Genomic DNA, 24,403 nt, shown 5'->3' with positions numbered 1-24,403 from the left:
TTAGGTGTTTTATTATTTATTCACTTGACAGGAAACATACATTTGGTCGTATAAAACACCATGCTACTGGCTTAACTAGTTGCTGTTGTAGAACAGAACTCCTCTGGGCTTTCAAGAAGCCCTTGCATGGCCAACTGAGGATGGCTCAGTCACTGGAGAGAAGAACCCTGCCACGAAGAAGAGACCCACTGCCAGGCCCTCTCTGGGCAGCCTCTGTCCCACAGCCCTGCAGAGCCATTCACACACGTTGGGCATCATCAAAATAATGGTCATGCTGGGAGGAATGGGTGCTCTGAACTAGAAGAGGGTCTTAAAACCAGAGCATACCAGGCAATTCATGTATATTACAAACATATAAATTAAGAGGTCTACACGTATACAAAATCTTTCAAAGGGACTTAATTTCACTCTATGTCATGCCAGGTTATTTGTCAGAACCTTGAAAACACAGGAGGTTTTCAATGGAGCTGGTATTAAAAATAGAAGGTATTTATACACAGGCCCTGCTCCTCTCGTGTCCACTGTGGAATCCTCTGGTGTTGTCAGGGCCTCTGGGCAACCTCAGCACCCCCACAGGCAGCCCATCTGCAGTCTGCATCTTCCGAGAGAGCAGGGGACTCGCTCTGGGGCTCTTCTCCTGCGTCCCCATCTCAGCCTGGCGGCGCCTCCGAACCCAGGGGCTGCCAGAGGGAGTGACGCTGCTGTCCGAGGAATAATCCGTGCACTTGCGAAAGATCTCAGGACTGGCGCTGGAGTTCGGCCTACCTTCTTCGGCCAGTGGGGATTTTCTGGAAACGCCTTTTCGTTGAGCCAAGGGGCTGCTCCAAGGACTTGAGCACGGGGAGGCATTCGGGCTCAGAAAGAGATTCTGGTGGCCAGAAGGGCTGAGCTTGTTGGTGACTGCAGGTCGCCGGCCAGCCATAGGGGACGTGGGATTGCTCTCGGGGTCGGAGGAGCTGTTGGTGGAAGACTCATCCCCCACGTATTGAAGCTCCTCAACTCTCCTGTTTAGGGACTTGTTCAGGTGGATGCTCGAAGTGGGTTCTTCGTCCTGGTTCTTCTCTTTGGATGGTTTCTTTTTGGGTGGCTTCATACCAATCAGGACAGCTTTCATGCTCTCCCGGCCCTGAGATTCTGTGATCATGAACTCATGGGCTTTGATGGCCGCTTCCACCTCCTCGAACTCCACAATGGCGCACTCTTGGGTCCCCACCTGGCTGTACCGGCTGCTGATCCTCCGGATATCGGGGGGCAGCTCTCTCCCGGGTTTGAGGATTCGCACTGATGAGATGACTCCAAAGGTCCCGAAGAGCTTGAGCAGGTGTTCCATCACCTTCTCCTGCACCCTTCCATTCTTCTGGGGGGTGGCCAGGGCCCACAGCTTGGGGGACAGGTAGAGGTCATAGACCAGGAGCATCTTGCTGGGGAGGTTCTCGTTGGGGAAGAGTGGGACAGGGGTGGTCCTCCTCACCTTCCGGTGGTCCTCATTCAACTCGAGGGTCACTGAGTACTTCAAGGCATGTGCTGTGGTTCTCCAGTCCCGTGTAAGGTGTTTCACCTGAAGAACACAGAGCAAATCAGAAACAGTACCTACTGTCCGTGTCCTCCTGGTGTCCTCTATAATCTCCCTCCCTCCTTTCCTTACCCCTGGAACATCAGTATCTAGAATTATACCTGGTGTGTGCAGGCACTCAAAAACCTAGTGAGTGAACGAATACACTTTCTACAGTTACAAACAAGGCAGTACGGTTTAGAACAGTGCTGTCCAACAGATCTTTCCAAGGTATGGAAATATTCTATTCTGTGCAACTTTACAGGTTAAACCCGCAGGTTCTGGAACAAGGCTGTTGGAAACACAAATCCAGGGGCCACCTCTAACTGACAGTAAGATCTGAAGAGTTATTCAGTCCCTCAGTACCTCAACTTCCTCATCTGTAAAATGAAGACATTAATAGTGTCTACCTCATAGAACTATCATGAGGATTAAATGAATAAAGAAATATATACATACCTACACCCAGACACACATTTTACACATATAAAACTTAGGACAGTGTCCAGCTCACAGTGAGTACTAAACAAATATTATGTGCTATCATTATTTCAAATATTACATGCTACCATTTTGACAGGATCTGGAGATTTTAACATTCAAATCCTTTTCTGAAGTGGTGCTTCCACATTTCTGCATTCACGACACAGAAGGTGCCAAAAGATCTTTCAATATCTCCTGAAGATGATGTGGGCTGTTTCAACTTGGAATTAAATGCAACTTGGGTGTCAAGGAGAATAAGGAAATGGTCCCTCGCTCCTCCTCCTTTGGTGGAAATTGTGCGTATCAATGTTGCAGTGCATGGAAGCTATATTTATACTGTAAAACAGTAATTTTCGAGAGGCCCACTTCTGGTGAAGGGAATGCCATGGAGAATGAGTCATCCCGAAGAAATGGTGCAGATGGGTGGGTAACCTGAGCCAGGAATGGCGAGATCACCCGGAGCCAGCGCAGCTGCTCTGCAGAGGCACCCTGACACAAACAGGAACTTCCCGGAACTCAGAAGGGAGGGCTCCCAAACAGGGCCGGGTGGGGGGAGCCCTGGCAGAGCTCTGAGTAGTACCGGCAGGCTCCTGGAGAGAGGGCACTCTCCACTCTAGCCTGTGGCCTCTGGGTGAAACAGCCCAGACTGGGGCTTAGGGTATAGGAATCACAAGTCACCTACACACAGAATCAATGGGCTGATTACCGTGGCATGAGCCAAGGGCAGAGAGAAGCAGGTCCAGGCAAAGAGTTGGACTGCAGGTAGACAGGGTCAATGAGGGATCCAGAAAGGGTGAAGAAGATGACCACAGGACAATGGCTCTGTGGGGGTGAAACATGGGGGGAGAGGGTCTTCTCCATTGCCAGTCAGGGAGGGAGCACTCAGGAGAGGAGGGGAAGACTGGGCAAGGAGTGCCGGGGGAAGGCCATGGTGGCCTTGCTCAGAGGGCCGGAGAAGCTGCTGGAAGGCCATGGCCAATCCAGAGAGAAGCGGGACCCAGTACCCCCTGCCCAGAGCCAGGAGTCAGGGCCACTGGGAATCTCCGTTAGGTCTGAGCATCCCAGGCCTGGGTCTGTGAGCCTGGGGAAGGAGTGTCCAGGCACCCCCCTAGGAAGAGGAACCAGAGAGCTGCCATCTTTGTGCAATTACTAGAACTTGGTAAGATTTTCCAAAACTTTGTGGTGGCCCTGGCCATATATGTTTCCTATTATGATTAGCAGGAAACGCTTTAGAATGAAAAGGGTCTTTGCTGTCATTTTGGAGGTGTTGGGGAGTCTGTGTCTACTCTGCAGCCAGTTTTCAACAGAGAAGTCTCCTAAATAGATCCAGTAAGTGGCAACTTAAAAAGGAAAGAAAATTAGGCTCACTCTTAGGGTCCCTGGGGAGGAATAAAGGAATGTACAGGATGATTCCACTGGCTGCTCGATTTTGGGTTCCCCCACCAGCACTTTCATGTGAGGGCTTGCTCACTGTTCTCTGGACATGTGTGATACTGTGATTTATACGAAGAAATACATATATTTGGGCTTCATCCCTGTTACTGGCACTGAGTTCCTGAAACCTCGGTAAGTTCCTGAGTGATAAGAGCACAAGGAGCATCTTTTGCTCTAATGAGGCGACTCTGGCTGGGCTCCTGGATGATGTGAAGCTTGGAACCTTTAGCCCTGACGTTCTCCAGAAAGGGGAGAGGGGCAGGAAATGGATATAATAATATCCATATTATTATTATAATATAATAATTATTATTATTATAATTGATCATTCTACATGACAAAGACGCCATAAAAATCCCTAAAGTACAGGGTTCGAAGAGCTTCTAGGTTGGTGAACACATCCTAAGGAAGGTGTCACACCCCAACCTCATGGGGACAGAAGCTCCCGCACTTGGGACCCTCCCAGACCTTGCCCTATGCATCTCTGCATCAGGTGGTTCCTCTGTATCCTTTATCATATCCTTTAATAAACTGGTAAATCTAATTAAGTCTTTTCCTGAGTTCTGTGAACAGCTGTAGCAAATAATCGAATCCAAGGGGGCGGAGGTCATGGGAACCTCTGATTTGTAGCCAAGTCAGACAGAAGCTGTGGATCCCTGGGGACGTACTACTTGTGATTGGCATCTGAAGTGTGGTGCAGAACCCTTAACCTGTAGGGACCTGATGCTATCCGCCGGTAGACAGTGTCAGAATTGGGTTAAACTGTAGGACACCCAACTGGGTGTCGCAGAATTGCTTGGTATGGGCAAAAACCTCCCCCACATCTGGTGGCATAAGTATTGTGAGGAAGAAGAGTAGGTTTTTCCTCTACAACATGAAATGCCCTTTCCCTTCTCCTGTACCTTGAAAACTCCTACTCATCCTTCAAGATCCTATTTCAATGTCACTGCTTCTGGGAAGACTTCTCAATTCTCCAGGCAGGGTTAGTTGTTCTGATCAATTAGCTCCAAGCAGTACTTTGTTCTTTCTGTTGCAGTACTTTTGATGGTCATATTGTGATCCTTCAGTGGTCTGTGTCCCTTATTGGACTTTGCCAGGGCAGGGGGGAATGCCATGTTCATTTTGTATATCCTGTGCCTAACACAGCACTCAGCATACAGAGCAAATATGTTTGATGAACGAATAAAGGAAAGAAATCAAGAGAAGAGGGCAGAGTATTCCAGCCGGCGAGGCAGAGAAGAGCTCCGGGAGGAAAGCTCTCCTCCAGCGCTCTCTGACAAAGCACAGAGGCAACTTGGCTAGGACCCACTCGTTACACATCCCGTTATGCAACAGGCCACGTGGGCTTTTCCATTCTAGTAAATACACTTTCCCCAAGGGAGACACAGAGTTCTTACTCCAACCGGCCTGTTAACTCTTCAAGAAGCAGGGAATTCACAACCCAGTTGCTGGATCTATACAGCAGAGACATGCAATAGATATCCTACATCTCCATCCTATAGATGAGGATGTTGGCATTACACAGCAAAGGCGGCTGGTGTCGTGGAGGAGGCTCGTCTCCCAGAGCTCCTTCCTCCTCTTATTTATTCAACTTGGCAAATGAAAAGCTTAGATTTCAGATAATTCTAGGCCTGGTCGGTGTCTCTCCAGGTCACTGAGCCCCCTGTCCTGGCACAGCATCCTCCTGGCCACCCACCTGCCCGGCAAGAGTGCCTGAACTTTGCTAAGAACAAGTAATGTCATTTCATAACTGCCACCAGCTGAGACTTGTCCCAACACCCAGGACCCTTTTAATAGAGTGGGAGGATATTCTTAAAAATGATCCTAAATCCCTTCTCTTGATCATTTCCCCCTTTTTCAGGGCTTGGAGGAAATAAAAAGTTGTTAGTCATCAGCTTTCAAGGGGGTAAAAAATATTGAGAACCACAACCCAAAGCGCCTCTGAAACCCTCAAAGCGGCTTCTGAGAACAAAGCCTCACCTTTTTGAAGGATGTGAGTAGCTTGACACTCACATACCCCAGCTTGTTCCTCCTCACGTGCTTCAGCAGGAAGGCGTCCTTCTCCAGGTTTTCATCAGAAAAGTAGAATTCGATCTGATCCACCAGTTTCTTGATTAACTCCTCGTCCGGGGGCTGCCACTCCTGCTCCAGGTCCTCACGCTCGTTCTCGCCCCCACTTGTCGTGGTGCCACTGAGACCAGAAGGGGACACGAGGTGTTAGGGGTTGAACCGTAGCCCCCAAGTTTCGTACGTTGAAGTCCCGCCCCCCCATATGTCAGAGTGTGATGGTATTTGGAAAAAAGGTCTTGCAAATGTCATTAGTTAAAGATGAAGTCACCCCAGAGTAGGGTGGGCCCTGATCCACGCGCACACAGGGAGAACACCACGTGAAGATGAAGGCAGAGGTCGGGGTGATGCGGCAGAGGTCAAGGAATGTCTAAGATTGCCAGCCGGCAAACCATCAGAAGTTAGGGGACAGGCCTGGAACAGACCCTTCCCTAGCACCTCAAGAGGGAGCAAGCCCCTGCTGACATCCTGATCTTGGACTTCCAGCCTCCAGGACTGTGAAGCAATAAATTTCTGTTGTTCTAAGCCACCCAGTTTGTGGCACTTTGTTACAGCAACCCTAGGAAACTGTAATGGATCACATCTGAACTGGGCTCCTCAGAAGTGAGAATCACATGGCCACAAGGGGAGAGATTTTTGCCCCCAACTAGCTAAGAAATCAAGCTTTCATTTTTTAAAAATTTAATTGTATTTATTTTTTTATACAGCAGGTTCTTATTAGTCATCTATTTTATACACATCAGTGTATACATGTCAATCCCAATCTCCCAATTCATCCCCCCCGGCCCCCCCCCGCCGTTTTCCCCCCTTGGTGTCCATACGTTTGTTCTCTTCATCTGTGTCTCTATTTCTGCCCTGCAAACCGGTTCATCTGTACCATTTTTCTAGGCTCCACATATATGCGTTAATATACGATATTTGTTTTTCTCTTTCTGACTTACTTCACTCTGTACGGCAGTCTCTAGATCTATCCGCGTCTCTACAAATGACCCAATTTCGTTCCTTTTTATGGCTGAGTAATATTCCATCGTATATATGTATCACTTCTTCTTTATCCATTCATCTGTCAATGGGTCAAGCTTTCATTTTTAACAAGAACAGAAGATCATTAAAAAAGAAAAACAACACCCTCTATTAACATTTATGTTGCTCTGCCATTGACAAGATGCTTTTCACACATACTCCTATTCTCCCCTCCCCACAAATCCCGATTTGTAGAAGATAGTTTAGCAGAGTAACTAAGAGTCCTGGTTCTAGAGTTAGGCTGCCTGGGTTTGAATCCTGACACCACCATTTATTAGCTGAGTCACCTTAGGCAAGGAAATTCACTGCCATACTTCAGTTCCATTAGCTATCAATTGGGACTCATGATAGTCACTTTCTTGATAGACTTGTGTGAAGATTAATTAATTCATGGAAATATCTAGAAGAGTACCTGACATACCCTCAGGGCTCAGTAAGTGATAGACACACTCATTTGTTCAGTCATAAGGGGCAGATATAGGTTTCAAACTCAAATTTTCTGTCTCCAAAGTCAGCACACATGATACCTTCCACATTTTGTTGGGACACTGCCGGAAATCTGGAAACAGTCTCATTCACTGGGGCCCTTCTAAATGAACCCCCCTGCCCCCCAGCAGCTCCAACTGGACATACTTCCTCTCCTTCTCTCCGAGAATACTAGGACATGAGAACAAGGCAAAGAAATCCTGGGCAAAGCTTCTTTAGGAAGGCCAATCTTTCATGAAGAGATTATAAATATCTTCAAAACCATAAATATTTAAGGAATTTGTGATTATCCACATCATAGTTGACACCATTATTAGAAGTTATCAAAGGTGAGTTCCCTTTTGTATATTTAATTACCAGATTATGTATTATATAAATACTATATTTATTATTCAATAAAAAGTATGGGTTAAAAATTACTTCCAGAGAAAAGAAAAAGAACTACTTTCCTTTGTGGCAGTTTGATGTCTAATAACATTGACTATCAGACCCAGAGCCTCCATCAACATGTTCCAAGCAGAAAGAGCATCTCTTGGGACAGATGCACAAACCTAATCCCCCTAAAGCATCCTAGTCTTCCTAAAGCATCCAAGGTACTTCCACTCTGTTGGGAGAACTTGCCAGGCTCCCAAAAGGGCTCAGAGAGTTCATATAAATAACCAATTAAAAAAAAAAAGGGCTCATAAAGTAAAAGAACCTATGAATGTGACAGTTTAAAGCCGGAAAAGGCACATACATTTATGTTCTTCAACTCCAGCAAAATGTTCACTGGCTCACAACCTTAAAAAAAAGCAATTGTATAAGAGTCAAAATGAGAAAAAAAATTGAATATTCTGGCAGGAGAAAAAAAAACCTAAATCTATCTCACAATTTTTCAAATTCAGAAATTATATTTAGCATAAAATACAGGCACTTGTAGATTTTTAAAATGAAGAGTTTTAGTTATTTGCCTGTAGAGAGTCTGGAAATGGTTTTTAAAATACCTTACTGATGTCACAAGACAAATGTGTATGTACTAAAGGAAAAAAACAGTCTAAGAGACTAACTTTAAAAGTATGTTTCTTCAAAAGGCTTTTTAAAAATGGGATGATAAACTAAGGGAATATGTTAAGGCAGTCCACTAGATATAACAGGTCAAGTGCAACTTAAACAGTAGATAAGCTGAATATTTTAGAAGTCCCTAAAAGGTAGCTGTGGCAGACACCAGTCTGACTCACCCAGCATCTAATAGCAAACTCTTTCTCACTTGCCCTCCTTTACTATGGAGGTTATAAAAACTAAATGCTCACTTTCCCAGTCTCTCTTACAGGTGGTAGCCATTTGTCATGTTATGGCCAATAACATACAAGTGAAAATCTCTTGGCCTTGGCCTTGCCCCTTCCCCTTTTATCTGTTTTGAGTGTGGATGTAATGGTTGGAGCTGTAGCAGCTATTTTACTACCATAAGGAAAAGGTCAGGAGAATCAGCTTGGCCTAATTTATTGACATTATTGGTTCTGATATTACTGAGTTGCTGAACTAACTACTATAACTACATACTTGCAGAATTATGATTATTACATGAGAAAGATAAAATCCTATTTGTTTAATTCACTGTTAGTTGGGTTTTCTACTACTTACAGCCAAATACTAGGACAGTAACACTACACTGAGAAAAGAGGTGCTCAAAACACACCAAAGGAAAAGTGTCAGTGGGAAAATCAATGAAATGAAAAAGAAAATGCCAGATAGAAAGTACAAATTTTCACTTTATTACAGAAAGTGTACACCCTAGATAGTAGTTAAAACGGATAGGTTGAATATACCAGATAAAATAACTAAGAATGCATAGGAAATTCTGGGCCCAGCTGACAAGGATGACAATAAATAGCAGGGGACGGGGTGAGGTGTGTGATAACGACCAGTGAAGAGTTTTGGGTGGACTCAGAGGTATAAGCAAAATGGCCCAACTTACTACAAATGGCTAGTATATCACAGGTGACCAGACCATTAAAGGGACCCACAGACCAATAAGTCCTACTTCCAAACCAGAGCAGTTGATGCCATCACTAAAAGTAAACTTACACACAAATAAAACATAATGGAAGGAAGATGATGCAACTTCTCACTTTCTCTAGTGCCTATTCTAGATCCTCCCATTCTTCCCAAGGTCAGCCACGGGAAGACTTTACTCCCTGCAGATGATTCTACCTCAGACTTAAGAAAATCAAGTTCATCCAATCAGACTTGCCCAGACCTTCCTCAGACTTGTTCTTTGTGTCTGGACATCCACCAAAGAATTCGTTTGCTGTATCAGGGCGCCTTTTCTCCATCTTGCTTTCTTGCCTCCGGCTGCAGGATGGGACACAGTTGATCACTTTCTTCTTGATATTCTCCCCCTGGGCTTATATGAGTTGTTCTTTTCTGGGTTTTCTTCCCATCTGACTGTCCTTTCAGGATCTTCTTCCTCCTCCCACTTTGAAATGTAGGTATTTGCCAAGGATCTTTCCTTGGTTCTTTACCCCTGGCAACCTCTACACTTCAGCCACTGGTTGGTTCAAGTCTGCCTCTCCTCCTACCCCTCCATCCTGCTCTCACTCCTGAGTCCAGTCCTCAGTTCCTAACTACCTGCTGGACGTTTCCACGTGGATAGCTTGATACTGCTTCAATATCAATATGTCCAGAATCAAGCTGTCACCTTCTGCAGAACTCAGCCTCAGGTAGGACCAAAGCCTAGGCCTGTTTACCAAAAGATATTCTACCTAGGAAGCTCATCTTCTTTTCACACAATCGCTCAGTAAATAATCCATAATGTGTTGGGAGGTGACTCTGTGTCAGTATTTGCACCTGGTGAGCAAATAACCAGAAATTCCAGAACAGGTGGGTAGTACTGGGAGGTAATAGAAAACCTCTGTGTGAGTGCAGAGGTGAGCTTCTTGCACCCAGAGGATCCCTGCCTCTGCATGGGTGCTGTCAGCAGCAACTGTGCATCTCCCAAGGGGAATCTTGGAAGATCAGGAAAGCCTGTTTTATATATGGGAGCCTGCTGCACTGTTTCCTGGTTCTTGTAACAGCCTTTGAACACAAAAGACCATGTAACCTTCACAAACATTAAAGAAGTTTATATTCTTTATATACGAACATTGACAACTTTTTGTCAATTACAACTATCCTATAATAACCACATTATCTTCCCTCCCATAATGTCCCACAAATGACTTTCCCTATACTCTCTTCTATGTGCTTAGACTCAAAGCCTAAGATGCATTTTTCAGCCTTCTCTTTGCCCCCACATTGAGTCAGTTATCAAGTGCTGATTTTATCCTGCAGTGTCTCCCATCTGTTCTCTCTTTTCCGTTCCAACTGTTCTTGTTACTTCTCCCTCGGACCCTATTAATAGCTCATCAAAAAATAATTCTTAAAAATTAAAGTAATACATATACATAGAACCAACTGAAATAAAATAGTAGAAAACTTATAAAGAGAGCAACAATCCCCCTCTCCACTCCTCTTTCCTAGATGCAACCTCTATTCAACCATTTAATTCCTGTGAGAGCTGCCTTATAGGTCTATAAAATAAGTTCATAGCTCTATGCATCACTTGCCAATTTCTGAAATTCTTTGTTGATGTCCTATTATACAAAAGAAGGATTTGGGGTCACTGAAAAGCCTCCTCTCTTCTTTTTATATTTTTATATTATTTTTGGTTTTTCTATTAGCCTTCTCTATGTGTTTTTAAATAATATACTTAAAATTCTGTTTCTTATTCCGCCAACATTAAAAAATATTTCCCAATTCCTCACAACATATGATGTGCAAATTATTACCCCTCCTTTTCCTTCATCTCTCCTTACATTTCCAACTTCCCAAATTTTATCAGATGTGCCTTTATTTCATTTTGTCATGGTTCATAATATTTACAGTCTATTCTGGAACTACTATTTCATGCTTTGTCTATAGATAGATACTAAACTCTGAAAGTCAATCAGTTGTAGGTCATTATTATTACTATATAAACATTGGTCACTGCAGGGAGAAGGCATTTGCTAAGATTACAGTTCTTTTCTTAAAATACTGTTAGCTGACTGACCACTTGGACTGATCCTCTATGCCTATTATTTTCTATCACATTGTCTGTCTGTGCCTTTGTCTTTGATTTATATGCTAAGAGATTTCCTTGACATTATCTTCCAACCTTTTCCAGTGAATTTTTAGAATTTCAGTAATTATTTAGTCTTTAAAAATTCTTTTATGTCTTCAGATTGTTCCTTTTTTAAAAAAATTTTTATTTATTTATTTATTTATGGCTGTTTTGGGTCTTCGTTTCTGTGCGAGGGCTTTTCTCTAGTTGTGGCAAGTGGGGGCCACTCTTCATCGCGCTGCGCAGGCCTCTCATTATCGCGGCCTCTCTTGTTGTGGAGCACAGGCTCCAGATGTGCAGGCTCAGTAATTGTGGCTCACGGGCCTAGTTGCTCCACGGCATGTGGGATCTTCCCAGACCAGGGCTCGAACCCATGTCTCCTGCATTGGCAGGCAGATTCTCAACCACTGCGCCACCAGGGAAGCCCCAGATTATTCCTTTTTAAGAGCATCCTGTTCTTATTTTGTGGATACACTATCTTAAATTCTCTCAGGGTACTAACTGGAGTATATGTAATTTTTAACAGTCTCTTCTGTTTCCAACAGTGTTGCCTCTGTATCCTCTGGGGTCAGTTTTTCCATTTAATTTTCATGTCACTGATTTTCTTCACGTGGCTGGTAAAAAAGTCGTCTTTTTCTTTTTAAAAATATTTTTAAAATAAACTTATTTTATAATAGTTTTAGATTGACAGAAAAATTGTGAAAACAGCATAGAGTTCCCATATATCCCACACCAGAATTCTTCTATTATTAATAGCTTGCATTAGTATGGGACACTTAATGAACTAGTATTAATACATTATTATTAGCTAAAGTCCATACTTTATTCAAATTTCCTTAGTTTTTACCTGATAGCCTTTTTCTGTTTCAGGATCCCATTCCACGTTACATTTATTCATTGTGTCTCTTTAGGCTCCTCTTTTCTCTTGGCTATGACACTTTCTCAGACTTTCCTTGTTTTTGATGACCTTGACAATGTTGAGGAGTACTGGGCAGGTATATTGTAGAATGTCCTTCAATTGGGATTTGTCTGATATTTTTTTCATGATTAGACCGGGGATATGAGTTTTTGGGAAGAGGACCACTGATGTAAATTTCCATTCTCATCACATCATATAAAGGGCACATACTATCCAATGACTGATAATTGTGGATGTTGACCCTAATCACCTGACTGAGGTAGTGTTTGTCACACGACTCCACTGTAAAGTGACTCCTTTTCCCCCCTTTCCATATGGTACACCTTGGAAGGAAGCCCACACATAAGGAGTAGGGAACTACGGCTCCATAGTTATTCATTCTGAAGAATGAAGTCTGGGTTGCTTTTTCTTGGTGGTTTGTGAGGGCTCCCTAGGAATATGTACACTCCTATTGTTTTTCTTCCTTAGGTGGCTCTATATACATGGGTGGGGCATGCCAATTGGCATGAGTGAACTGGAAGGGAACCATTAAGTAGGAGCCCTATATCAGGTACCAGCTCTACCTTAGCAGCCCTAGATCACCACTTAGTTCACTCAATTCCTTTAGGAAATAATCTTGTTTCTTTTTTCCCCTGGGAAGTAAAGGGTATATTGTCTACTACCTTTCATTGGCAGGTAGAGAGGCTGGGCAATTGTTCTAAAGGAAGAATTTAAATTACCTCTCAGATATTAGCATCCCTTTTCACTCTTGCCTCCTTTGCATATTTCCCAACCACAGCCTTTCTAGGGTTCTTTCTTCCCACCTCCTGTCACTTCCTGTTGTATTTTGGGCTACAGTCTCTTCCGTTCTGTGCCTTATTACACGTTTTCAAGAACAGCTATAAAATGCCACTGCTCTGCTTTGATACTAATAATGTTTTCTATTTCCTATTAAATAAAATCCGAAATCCTTAGCTCTTTATTCAGATTCACTTAGAATCTGGCTGTAACCAGCTTCCAAATGCATTTCTATTTCCTTGCAGATCCTTTGCTCCAAGCAAATAAAAGACTTATAGTTCCCCGTATCACAAGGTTTCTGGACTCTATGCCTTTGTGCATGCTGTTCCCATCTCCTTGAATGCCTTGCCCCTCTCTCTCAGGTCCGAATCCTAGTCACACATCAAGGCCCATCTCAAACGTAACTCTCCCAGGAAGGAAATCATTTCAACTTCTCCTAATACTTGCCTCTATTTGTATCAGAGCTACTTGTGGGCATATCTTATTAGTGCCCTGAACTCTAAGTTCTGGGAGGGTAGGATTCATATTGGTTTCTTTCATTCTACCCAGAGCCTTGCACGTAGTAGGAATTTAAAAAGCATCACCAAGGTAAAGTGAATTGTTTCTGTATGGGCAAATCACACCTATCAGAATTCTTTTAGGGAGAAAGTATGGTTCCTGGTGAATATGTTGCTAGTGGCCTTTCAAGAGGACTGTGAAAAAGTTTTACATTTGCATTACTGTTTTGCTTTAAATAAAGCATTATGAACTGGGAGTGATGATGAGTTCTTTTGTTATGACTGTAAACTTGCTAGAAATGGAAACAAAGCATAGAAATAAGGGGTACATTTTGAAACAGCTAATTGGGCTCCACAGACCAGTGTTGAAATATCTATTATATTTGTAAATGATTTGGAGAAATAAGGGCAGGATAAGATCTCCAAGGCTGCTTTACTCATAAAATTTCAAGCTACTTTGGCTGTTAATTGAATGGTTCATCAGATGATACCTTATGAAGGAAAATACCCAAACTAAAATGGTGGAGTACTGAGCTCCTCACTAAGACTTTCAGTACAGAAAAATTTTTGGACTCATCATCTATCCTTGCTGATGGTCTAATGTATGTTGGTTGGGTCACCAAGGCTAGGAAAATGATGGACAGCAACATGGAGGATAGTGAACACAAAGGAGAAAATAACATTTATGAAAAACACTAGGGTCCAGTACCATTGTGTGAAGTTCCTTTTGACTCGTCTCTAGAAAAAGATAATGAATCTGAAAAGGTTCAAAAAGGCAACCAAATTGATAATGCAATATAAAAACATGAGGGAAGATTCAAAAAAATAAAGGTTCAGGAGGACAGGATGAAAACATATAGGTATGTACCAACTCTGGAAAAGGTATCACGGGAACAACTACATTTTGGATGCTACTAGCAGAGGCCATATGCTATGTTTGGTTGGTCCATGGCTTCCTACATACTTATTACAGAGATCATGACCTTCCTCTCTAATCCTGTCTTCTGCCATGCTGTTCTGGCATATTTCCTAGGGCCTAGGAAAAGTACAACTAGTGGATGTCTCTCCAGGTCTACATAATGGTTTGTGGTGTGGAGCAGAGATAATGTACACAAGGTACTTAGTTCCACATACGGCACATAAATGGCATTAATAAATGAAAGGTTTCATTATCATCATCCAGGACAGGGAAAAGATAGCCTTGTGCAATGGCCCTGTAAAATCACAAAGAGAAAGAAACCTAGATGTTTTTGTTTGTTAAATGAAGAGCAGATGTGCTCAGTGGTTTTATTATTCATACTAATATTTAGTATTATAGTTTTAAATCATTTTTACACACTGTAAGACAAAGCAAATAAGTAAATGTGTTAATGTTATTAGGAATCAAGATTTTCAGTATAAAAATAAAAGAAATAAGGCAAAACCCCTGAAATGTTAAATTTGAATTGGAATTATCAACATAAACTTATTTTTTAAAAATATATTTCTTAGCTCTGTCTATTGAAAGGGCCTGAAAGAAATGATGCCCCAATAGAAATTAGCACTTTTAATTCCAGGTCTTGGTTTCTAAATACCTTCCACCTATCATTTGAAAAACCAGGGATTCCTGTGGGAATGGAGGGATTCCATGACAAAAGTACAAATTAAGCCTAGAATATCTAGTATCAGAAAGCAAAGAAGACATCCAGATGGCCAACAGGCACATGAAAAGAGGCTCAACATCACTAATCATCAGGGAAATGCAAATCAAAACCACAGTAAGATATTACCTAACAGCTGTCATTAGGGCTATTGTCAAAAACACAACACATAACAAGTGTTGGCAAAGATGTGGAGTAAAGGGAACCCTCATGCACCACTGATGGGAATGTAAGTTGATGCAGCCACTATGGAAAACTGTATGGAGATTCCTTAAAAATTAAAAATAGAACTACCATATGATCTAGCAATTCTCTCCTGGGTATTTATTTGAAGAAAATGAAAATATTAATTAGAAAAGATATATCCACCCCTATGTTCACCACAGCATAATTTACAACAGCCAAGATACGGAAGCAACCTAAGTATCCATAAACAGATGGATGAATGGATAAAGGAGCTGTGGTGTTGTGTGTGTGTGTATGTATATATATATATATACACATATATATATGTATATATATGTGTATATATATGTATATATATGTGTATATATATATATATATATACATACACACACACACATATATACACAATGGAATATTACTCAGCCATAAAAAAGAATGAAATCTTCTCATTTGCGACAACATGAATGGACCTAGAAGGTATTATGCTAAATGAAATAAGTCAGACAGAGAATGACATATACTGTATGATTTCACTTATATGTGGGATCTAAAAAACAAATGAACAAACATAATAAAACAGAAACAGAGAACAAACTGGTGGTTGCAGGGAAGTAGAGGGAGGAGACAAATGGGTGAGGGAGATTAAGAGGCACAAACTCCCAGCTGCAAAATAAATGAGTCACGGGTATGAAATGTCCAGTGTGGGGAATAGAGTCAATAATTATGTAATATCTTTGTATGGTGAGAGATGGTAACTGGACTTATTGTGGTGATCACTTTGAAGTGTATAGAAGTATCGAATCACTATGTTGTGTAACAGGAACTAACATAGTGTTGGAGGTTAATTATACTTCAAAAACAAAGTCAGAAAAAGAAATCAGATTTGTGGTTACCAGAGGTGGAGGATGGGGGAGAGGAGGAGGAATTGGATGAAGGTGGTCAAAAGGTACAAACTTCCAGTTATAAGATAAATAAGTACTAGGGAAATAATGTGCAACATGATACATATAATTAATACTGCTGTATGTTATATGAAAGATGTTAAGAGAGTAAAGTCTTAGAGTTCTCATCACAAGGAAAAAAATTTGTTTTCTATTTCTTTAATTTTGTGTCTATATGAGATGATGGATGGTCACTAAACTTGTTGCAATAATCGTTTCACGATTATCATTATCTTGTACAACTTACACTTATATAGTGCTGTAGTCAATTATATCTCAATAAAACTGGAAGAAAATAAAAATAAAAATAAACTGAGGGGGAAAAGGCAAGGAAGTGCTCATATCTGTTTGCCTTTTTACGAGGGACTCTTGTTCAATCCCAGATGATCAGGGAAAGCTCTATTTTACATACGAATGTCAGCTAATAAATGTACAAAGAATGATAAAATGAGAAAATCACCAATATGTAATCCCCGATGAACTGACTCAAGCAAAGATCATCAGTGGATGCTAACACCATTAGGTGAAAGGTCGTTGGTTAAAGAATATTCACAAGAAGACCAGATGTTACTTGTTAATCACAATGGAGGGATCACCTAAACCAAGAAGTCAAATTTAGCGTCACTAATGGTGGATGCTGCCTGAGGTGATGCAATAAGTTTATGGCAGTGCCCAAAGAGTGTTCTTGCCAAAATATTTAACTGAATCTAATCAAGCCTTCTGCGCTAACTTGAGTTTATGGGAAACACATGGTACAAAGGAGCAAGTTACGCTAGACGATGAGAACATAACCAGACCAGTTCAAACTGTGAAACATTCAACAAGACATCTGGGCTCTTATCTAAAATAGGAAAGCATTAAAAAAAAAAGTGGGGATGCTCTAGATTAAAAGATTCTAAAGAGATATAATAGACAACTGTCTCGATCTGGGGTTCTGGTTTGAGGTGAAAAAGAAACAGCTGTAAAATACAATGTGGGACAATTGGGGGAAACATGAACGTGGAACTTGACTATTAGATTATTTTAGGGATTATATTAGGGAATTATTGTTAATTTTCTTAGTTGCAGTAGTAGTATTATGATTTTATAGGAGAATGTCATTATTAAGAGCTACAAAATGAAGTACTTAGGGTATAAGTCTTGCGTACAACATACTTTCAAATAGTTCAGGGGAAACCACACACATTATACATCCATCAAATATGGCAAAATACTAACAACTGTTTAGTCTAGATGGCAGGTATACAAATGCTCAGGTTACTACTCTTTCCCATTTTATGTCTGGAATTTTTTATGTTAAAAAGGTGAGAATAAAAGAAAAGACATCTTTTTAGTGAGCAAGATGGGGGTAAGACTAGAGAGATTGGGCTAGGTATTGGAGATATGGAGAAGATTAAGACAAGGTCTCTGCCTTCAAAGATCTCACTGTCTAGAAGAGGAGAAACACACAAATATTTCAACTTGATGGAGTGAGTGCTATGATAGAGACACACATTCATTCAACAAATATTTATAGAACACCCACTACATAGCAGGTGCTGTGCTGGGCACTGAGGATGCAATGAAAACAAGGTAAGCACGGTCCCTGAAGTCATGGAGCTCATATTCTTATGAGGGAGACAAAACTATAGAATTACAATTGTGGTGTGTACAGAGTACTACAGCAGCACGAAGAAGAGAAAACAAACTTGGCTTTGGGGTAGGGACTGAGGATGGTGGGGAAGAGGCAGCGAAGTTTTAAGGCGACTAGAAATTAATCAGAGGGATCTGAGGTGGGAGCACAAAGACATGTGGACGCAAAACAGCACCCTGTGTTCAGGGACCTAGTGGGGGTCAGCACTGGGGGAGCACGAACTGTTAAAACAGGCAGGGAAGGAAGCAATGGGCTGAGGGACGACGTGGGTGGATACCCATCTCAGCCAGCGGGTTTAGGAACCTGGGCTTTCTCCTGTAGGCTCTGGGAGCCCAGAAGTGTCCCACACAGGGTGGTGGCCGCTGCCGTGCCAGGCTGGCTCAAGCAGGGGACGGCGTGATTCTTGTTCTTGGCTGCACTCTCCCTGTGCTCTGGATGTTTGCCCGCTGGGCTCTGTCAGCTCCACCACCCTGAAGAACCCCAGGGATTCTTCTGGGGTCAACTCTATGCCAGTGGGCAGCAGGAAAGGCTTCAGACTGAATGCTCCATGAGACTCCAGCCCCTGGAGCTGGGAGAGAAGGGTGGCTCTGGGGTAAGAACCACCCCACCCCCGAAGAAAGGATCGTGTTCTTCTAGATCTCCATAGGGGTTCCCAAGAAGTAAGTAGGGCTTTAATCCCTGCTAATGGTACAATCTCAAAATGTAGTCCCTGGGACAGGGGACAGCTCTTTGCCACAGTTACAGGCAAATAAATTCAGCAGAATAAGCCACTCTGGACTATTTTACATGACCTCTGAAATGATTTGATTAAGCAGCTGCCTTCTCAAGATTGTGAGATGTCAGTGACTCAATATTTTTATACTTTCAATACTCAGCACACAGCTGAGTGAATGAATGAATCAGACTTTACAGTAAAGTGCTGATATTATGTACTAATCTCTCATGTCATCTGCTGTGGCCCAGCTTTCCTGCACTAAACCACTGGGCTGGACTCTCCTGCTCGAATATCTCTATCTGAATGCCCTGAAACTCTGGGTCCTTAAATCTACACCTCTTCCATTAGGGAAGGGTCAGGCAGTGAAGGGAAATGGCTCTGGCCCCAGGATCGTCATGCCCTTGAGTTGAGTGTTCGACCAATGAAGTAAATATATGCCTGCCAGGGAATAATCCTGCAGAGCTCTGACAGCTCAAAGCATGTGCAAAGAGGACTCTTAATAGGTGCCTCTTGGGATTTCCTATTATTTGCAAGTTCTGTCACTGCCCTACTCTTATTTCTATGGATGCTCCACACTGCATCTCCTTTCAACAGCAGGAACAAAATCACAGTCCTCAAAGGCCTGGGTGTTAGTGGACACAAGAGTAAGGTCTCTCGCTGGCTGATAATAAAGCTCAGGGCCCAGAGGCGAGGTCAGACAGGGGGTTTCCTGTGCTAGACTACGCATTACCCAGGAACCCAACGCCAAGGCAGCAAGATGATGATGCAAGCTTAGAAGTCAGATGGAGAAGGGGCATGAAAATGGGAATCCCCCAGCAGGGGAGGAGGAAGCAGCAAGCCCTGAACTGATCCCAAATGGGGCAGATGAGCTCTCTACACGGTGAAATCACTCCTCCTCGGATCCCCCAGCAGCAAGTGTCAGCTGTGCCTGGCCGGCCCCCCAACCCCATTTGGACTGATAAGCAGACAGGGAAATGACGGCAGTGAAGGCTAGGTGGGACCACTCTCATGGGGAGGTGGGCCGGCTTCGGAAGTGAAGGCTGGGCTGGGCTAGGCTTTTTGGAGGGTCTTTGGGTGAGCTCAGGGAAGGAGAGTCTCCCTCTGGGGAGGAGATGGCGAGGATTGTCCAGGAAGGACTTCCCCCTGGGTCCCAGAGCATGCCCACGTCCAGGCCCCTCAGATCCCCGCCGCCAGTTCCGAGAGCCTTGGTGGGGTTAAAGGCTGCGGACCCGGGCACCAACAACCGCCAAAAGCCAGTTCTGACTCCGTGGGACGGCCCAGAGCAGCGTCCCGGGCCGGCGGTGGGGGGTGGTGACGACCCGCTGTGCCCGCGGAGTTGTGCTCCCCCAACTCGGGTTCGGCCGGGACTCGGGGTCGGAGGCTCCCACCCGGGCCAGGGCCCTGCCGCCGCGCTTACCTGTGCCCGCGGCTCGGCTCCTCCTCGCTGGCGCTGCCCCAGCCTGGGCTGAGGTACCGAGAGGGGTCCCCCGAGCCCCGTGCCTCCGCCCCCTCCTCCTCCTCGTCCTCCAGCTCCTCTACGTCCTCGGCCTCCTGGATGGCGACGCGGATCTGCACCGCGGTCTCGGGCCCGGACAGCGCCTCCTCGCCGGGCTGGGCCATGGCTCGCGGGCCGGCCGGGTCTGCGGCGCCGCCGGGTCCCCACGCCGCGAGGCCGAGCCAGCCGGGCGGGGACTACGGCGACGAGGGGGCGGAGGCGACGCGAGCGGCTCTGCCCCGGGAAGGACGGGGGTCGCGGCGCCCCGCCCCGCGCCGCCGTCGCCACCACCCCGACCGCCTACCGAGCGCCAGCGCAGACGGGGTCGCGTAGCGGGAAGGTGCCTTCCTCTGCTCTCCTCCCACAGAGGCCTGTCCGGGACTGATTCCCCGACCCCCCGGTCCTAACAGTGCGCGCCCGCGGCTCACACGGCCCAAGCCCGAGTGATGCGCCAGGGCTCCCTCCTCCCGCCCGCTCCTTTCCAGGCGGCCCCGAGGAGGGGAGGGGCGCGGCACATCTGACTTCACAGTTTGTGGATGACTCTGGGGGTGGCAGGCACAGACAGCAGCTTAAGGGGCTTCTGTGCCCCTTGCGCGTCTCCCCTTCTGACTTGCACAGACGACCGAAATCTCCACCGTAGGTCTCCTTGGCATAAGCACCCTACACTGTGCGTCTTGTGACGTCAGGGACTTGGCTTTTGCCGTGCCTCATTCTAGTGGTTCCCAGAGTGTGGTCCCCAAACCAACAGCACCAGCTTTACCTGCGAACCTGTTAGAATTGCACATTCTTAGGGCCCACCCAGACCTGCTGATTAAGAAGCTATGATTCAGAACTTTGTGCTTTACCAAGCCCTCCAAGCGATGCTGAAGTTCACTAAAGTTTGAAATCCACTGCCCTCTATGCCTCTTAGAATATGCCCTGCTCATAGTAAGCATCCAAATATTTGTTGAATGAATAAAGGGAGCTATTGAAATGCCAGTATGCTTGAAACCCTGCCACCTTTTCACATTTAGCTTTATACTGAGTTCCATCTCAACCCTTCAAATGTGACCCAGAAACTAGGGACAGGGGCATAGAAATGAATAAAACTTCCATCTGCTTTCATGACGCTCTTGATTTAGCGCCTTCTGCGTAATCTGTTGTGTTAATTTGCCACAGTAGGGCTTCAAAAGAATGGAACCCTGGACCAACACCTTTTGGCTCAAGAAATGGGGTCTTGGAAATCAGCATCTTTGTAAAAGAACACCATGCACGGGGCTCTGGGCACCTGAGGTGGGCCAGGAGAGACCCAAGGGGGCAGTAAGGACAGCCCCTCTTTTTAAGGTTTGACTGGAATCTGCATCCCTTTCTTTTTCAGATCTCTCTTTTGAAAGAAGAGGTCCTAGAATGAGTAAGTAAAGGAAGAGGTAAACCCTTGGTGTTCTGCCCTAGAACAGCTCACAGCCTGGAGTCTGAGCTACTAGGAGGAAGAGACAAGAAGTCAAGAGGATCTGTGCCTCCCTCCAGGGCTACAGTGGTTATAGGACCTCTACACACCTGGTCCACCACTGCAATGAAGAGCAAGAGGAGAGAGATTTGCAAGCCCCTCCACGCCTCCTGATCTGATAACTTTAGTCCCTAAATTCACAAAACAATATGCGTCATCTCATTTAAACTGTTCTGTGTGGCAAAAACTACAGGGATTATTATCCCTACCCAGGATAATGGCTCCATTGGTACCAGGTTTTAATTTACGTAGAATTCATGCATACCTTATATCAGGGTTTCCAATTGCCTGACCATAAGAGTCCCCTGGGGACTGTTCTGAAAATATAGATTCCTAGTCCCCTATAGTTTGAAAACTGGCAGTTGGTGGGTGAATCTGATCTGCGGAGGTGTTTTATTTGGTTGGAGTTTTGAAAAAATAAATTGAATTTATATGCCCTTAGATCCAAATATTTCTACCTATGCTGATTCTGGTATTATTTATTTCTGACTCTGTATAAAGGAATTTTGGATCTAGGAAGGATGTTATACACCATCCAGCCCTGAGCTCCTCCTGTTCTGGATTGGGTACCCTCAAGAGTACAAACCTTTCTGCCAGGGCCCCACTGAGAGAATCAAATGCAAAATTTGCATGAAAATTTTAAGGCAACTTCACATTTGATTTGATTAGTTCTACCCACACACCTCATCATTTGTGTCACTGATGAAGGAACCAGGCCTTTTAAAGGGCCCCTTCTGGTTTCCAGCTCCTTCCTACACTGTGCTGTGGCCAGGGAATGAGGCCGCTTCCACCCAGGCCTGTGTTTAGCATCATTGCAGGGAGTTTGCATCAGTATGGAGATGATTAGCAAAGCCTCCTTCAACAAAATCATGACCTCAGCCCACAGTTGGCCTTGTTCGCTTTCCCTGGAATCTTGAGAGCTCATTTCTGTAGTAAACTCAAACTGGGACATGGCTTTTTTCCATAGTTTCTGAGTATAAAACAAAAGGAAAAACATTGACAAGGCATCAGGATGGCCTATGGTTAAGTTAAAGCAAAAACTCAACCCTGGAGACCACTCCAATAACTGTAGGTGAAGGAGGCATTTTATTTACTCATTTAATCATTTGTTTAAGTACGTAACAAATACCAGGCCCTGTGCTGGCCTCAATTTTGTAAAGTGACTAAGACATGATCCATGAATACCAGGAGATGGAGGGAGCCTGGAAAAGAGAGGCTTCAATAATAAGAATGTGTCCACTGCAATAAATGTTGTAGCAGAAATCTGAACAAAGAGGCACAGCCTGTAAAAACGTCACCAAGGATGTCTTGACACTTATTAGAATAGCTTCCACCTAAGTAGCAGAGTATAGTAGAAAAAGCACCTGCTCTGGTATCAAATAGACCTGGAGTCAGACACCAGCCTTGCCACATCTTAGCTCCATAACCTCCTGCTGTTGTTTTCTTACCTGTAAAATGGTCTGAATGATCCTTACCTCATCAAGCTGGAGACGTGGATCAAATTAGTTTGTGGAAAATGTCTAGTACAGCACTTGGCCTAGATTAGATACTTGGTGTATGCTGGTATACACTGTGATGTGGACTTCTAAGTACTTTCATACCAGGAAAGGCTTAGCCTGTGTGGGGAACACAAACACTCTAGCTGCTGCATATGTATCTTCCTCCATTGTAAATCAAGAAATTGGTATTTTTTCGTCTAAATGCAAAAAACTTTATAAATTGAGGTAGCCTTTCACAGCCAACTTAATTCTGCATACACTGACAAAACAGAACCTCTCTGGGCAGGAAATCAGTGTCTTTCTACAGTTCATTTTTAGCTTCAATAAGAATCAAGGTGTTTTATGAGACTTGTCCATTAATATACATTCTCCCTTGTTGAATAATATCAATCCCCAATAGCCACCTAACCAGAAACTACATTTCCCAGAATGCTTTGCATATTGTTCTAATCATGTGACTACATTCTGGCCAATAAGATGGGAGCAAAATGTTTTCTCCCACTTCTGGGTTGTGCTTCTAGAAATGCAGATGTGCTTCCCTGGACTTTTTCCTTTGCCCATTGGCAGGAGCAACCATGTTTGCCCCAAGGATGGAAGCCACATGTTAAAGATGGCAGAGAGAAACCCTGGACTTATTTAGTGAACCATAACCTGTATCATCATTTGAGAAAAAAAGAAACTCACACCTTGCTTAACCCTCTATTTTGAGATATCTTTGTTACAGCAGCTTAGCCTGAATCCTAACCAATACGTGAGGATTTACTAATATATTGGATGAAATAATGTATGGAAGCAACTAGCTCAGGGATCAGGACATAGTAGCCACTCAGTAAATCGGTGCTAAGTTTTAATTTTTAAAATTTGGTAGTATATATAAGTCCATGCGACTCTCTCACTTCGTCCTAGCTTATCCCAAATGTAAAATAGATAGCTAGTGGGAAGCAGCCGCACAGCACAGGGAGATCAGCTTGGTGATTTGTGACCACCTAGAGGGGTGGGATAGGGAGGGTGGGAGGGAGACGCAAGAGGGAGGAGATATGGGGATAAATGTATATGTGTAGCTGATTCACTTTGTTATAAAGCAGAAACAAACACACCATTGTAAAGCAATTATACTCCAATAAAGATGTTAAAAAAAAATCTGGCAACTCAATAACAATTATTGAATAACAAAAGTATACAAATTATGTGGTAAGAATGAAGCAGAATTCAAAAAGGGATAGAATATGGTCTCTCTTTCTAGGAGCTCACCTTCTAATGGGGGACTTGAATCCTTTATTCCTTCTCCTAAGCCCTTTGCAAGAATAGCATCACCAGCATTACTAGCGGAAGTCCAGCCATTTTTGCAAGTGGCAAAAACAGTGGGGGCTTCCAGAAGGCTCTCAGCTACTGTCTCCTACTCCCTTAAGTATGAGGTTCCCTCTCTCCAAAAAAGCAACATCCCAAGTTT

General features: G+C 43.9%; 1 protein-coding gene across 1 annotated transcript; it reads right to left on the bottom strand.

Moving 5' to 3' along the window:
• On the bottom strand, positions 1–20,578 carry LARP6 (La ribonucleoprotein 6, translational regulator). Its single transcript, XM_007197783.2, has 3 exons — positions 19,891–20,578; positions 5,450–5,660; positions 1–1,558 (listed from the first exon to the last, which is right to left on the bottom strand). Exons 1-3 carry the CDS (start codon positions 20,091–20,093, stop codon positions 491–493), a joined length of 1,482 nt encoding a protein of 493 aa, XP_007197845.2. The 5' UTR covers positions 20,094–20,578; the 3' UTR covers positions 1–490.
• Positions 20,579–24,403: the final 3,825 nt, after the last annotated feature.

Source organism: Balaenoptera acutorostrata, chromosome 3, assembly GCF_949987535.1.
Source record: "Balaenoptera acutorostrata chromosome 3, mBalAcu1.1, whole genome shotgun sequence".
Classification (NCBI taxonomy): Eukaryota; Metazoa; Chordata; class Mammalia; order Artiodactyla; family Balaenopteridae; genus Balaenoptera; species Balaenoptera acutorostrata.
Note: the sequence above shows the minus strand (reverse complement) of the source record. Positions and strands in the feature narration are given on the sequence as shown.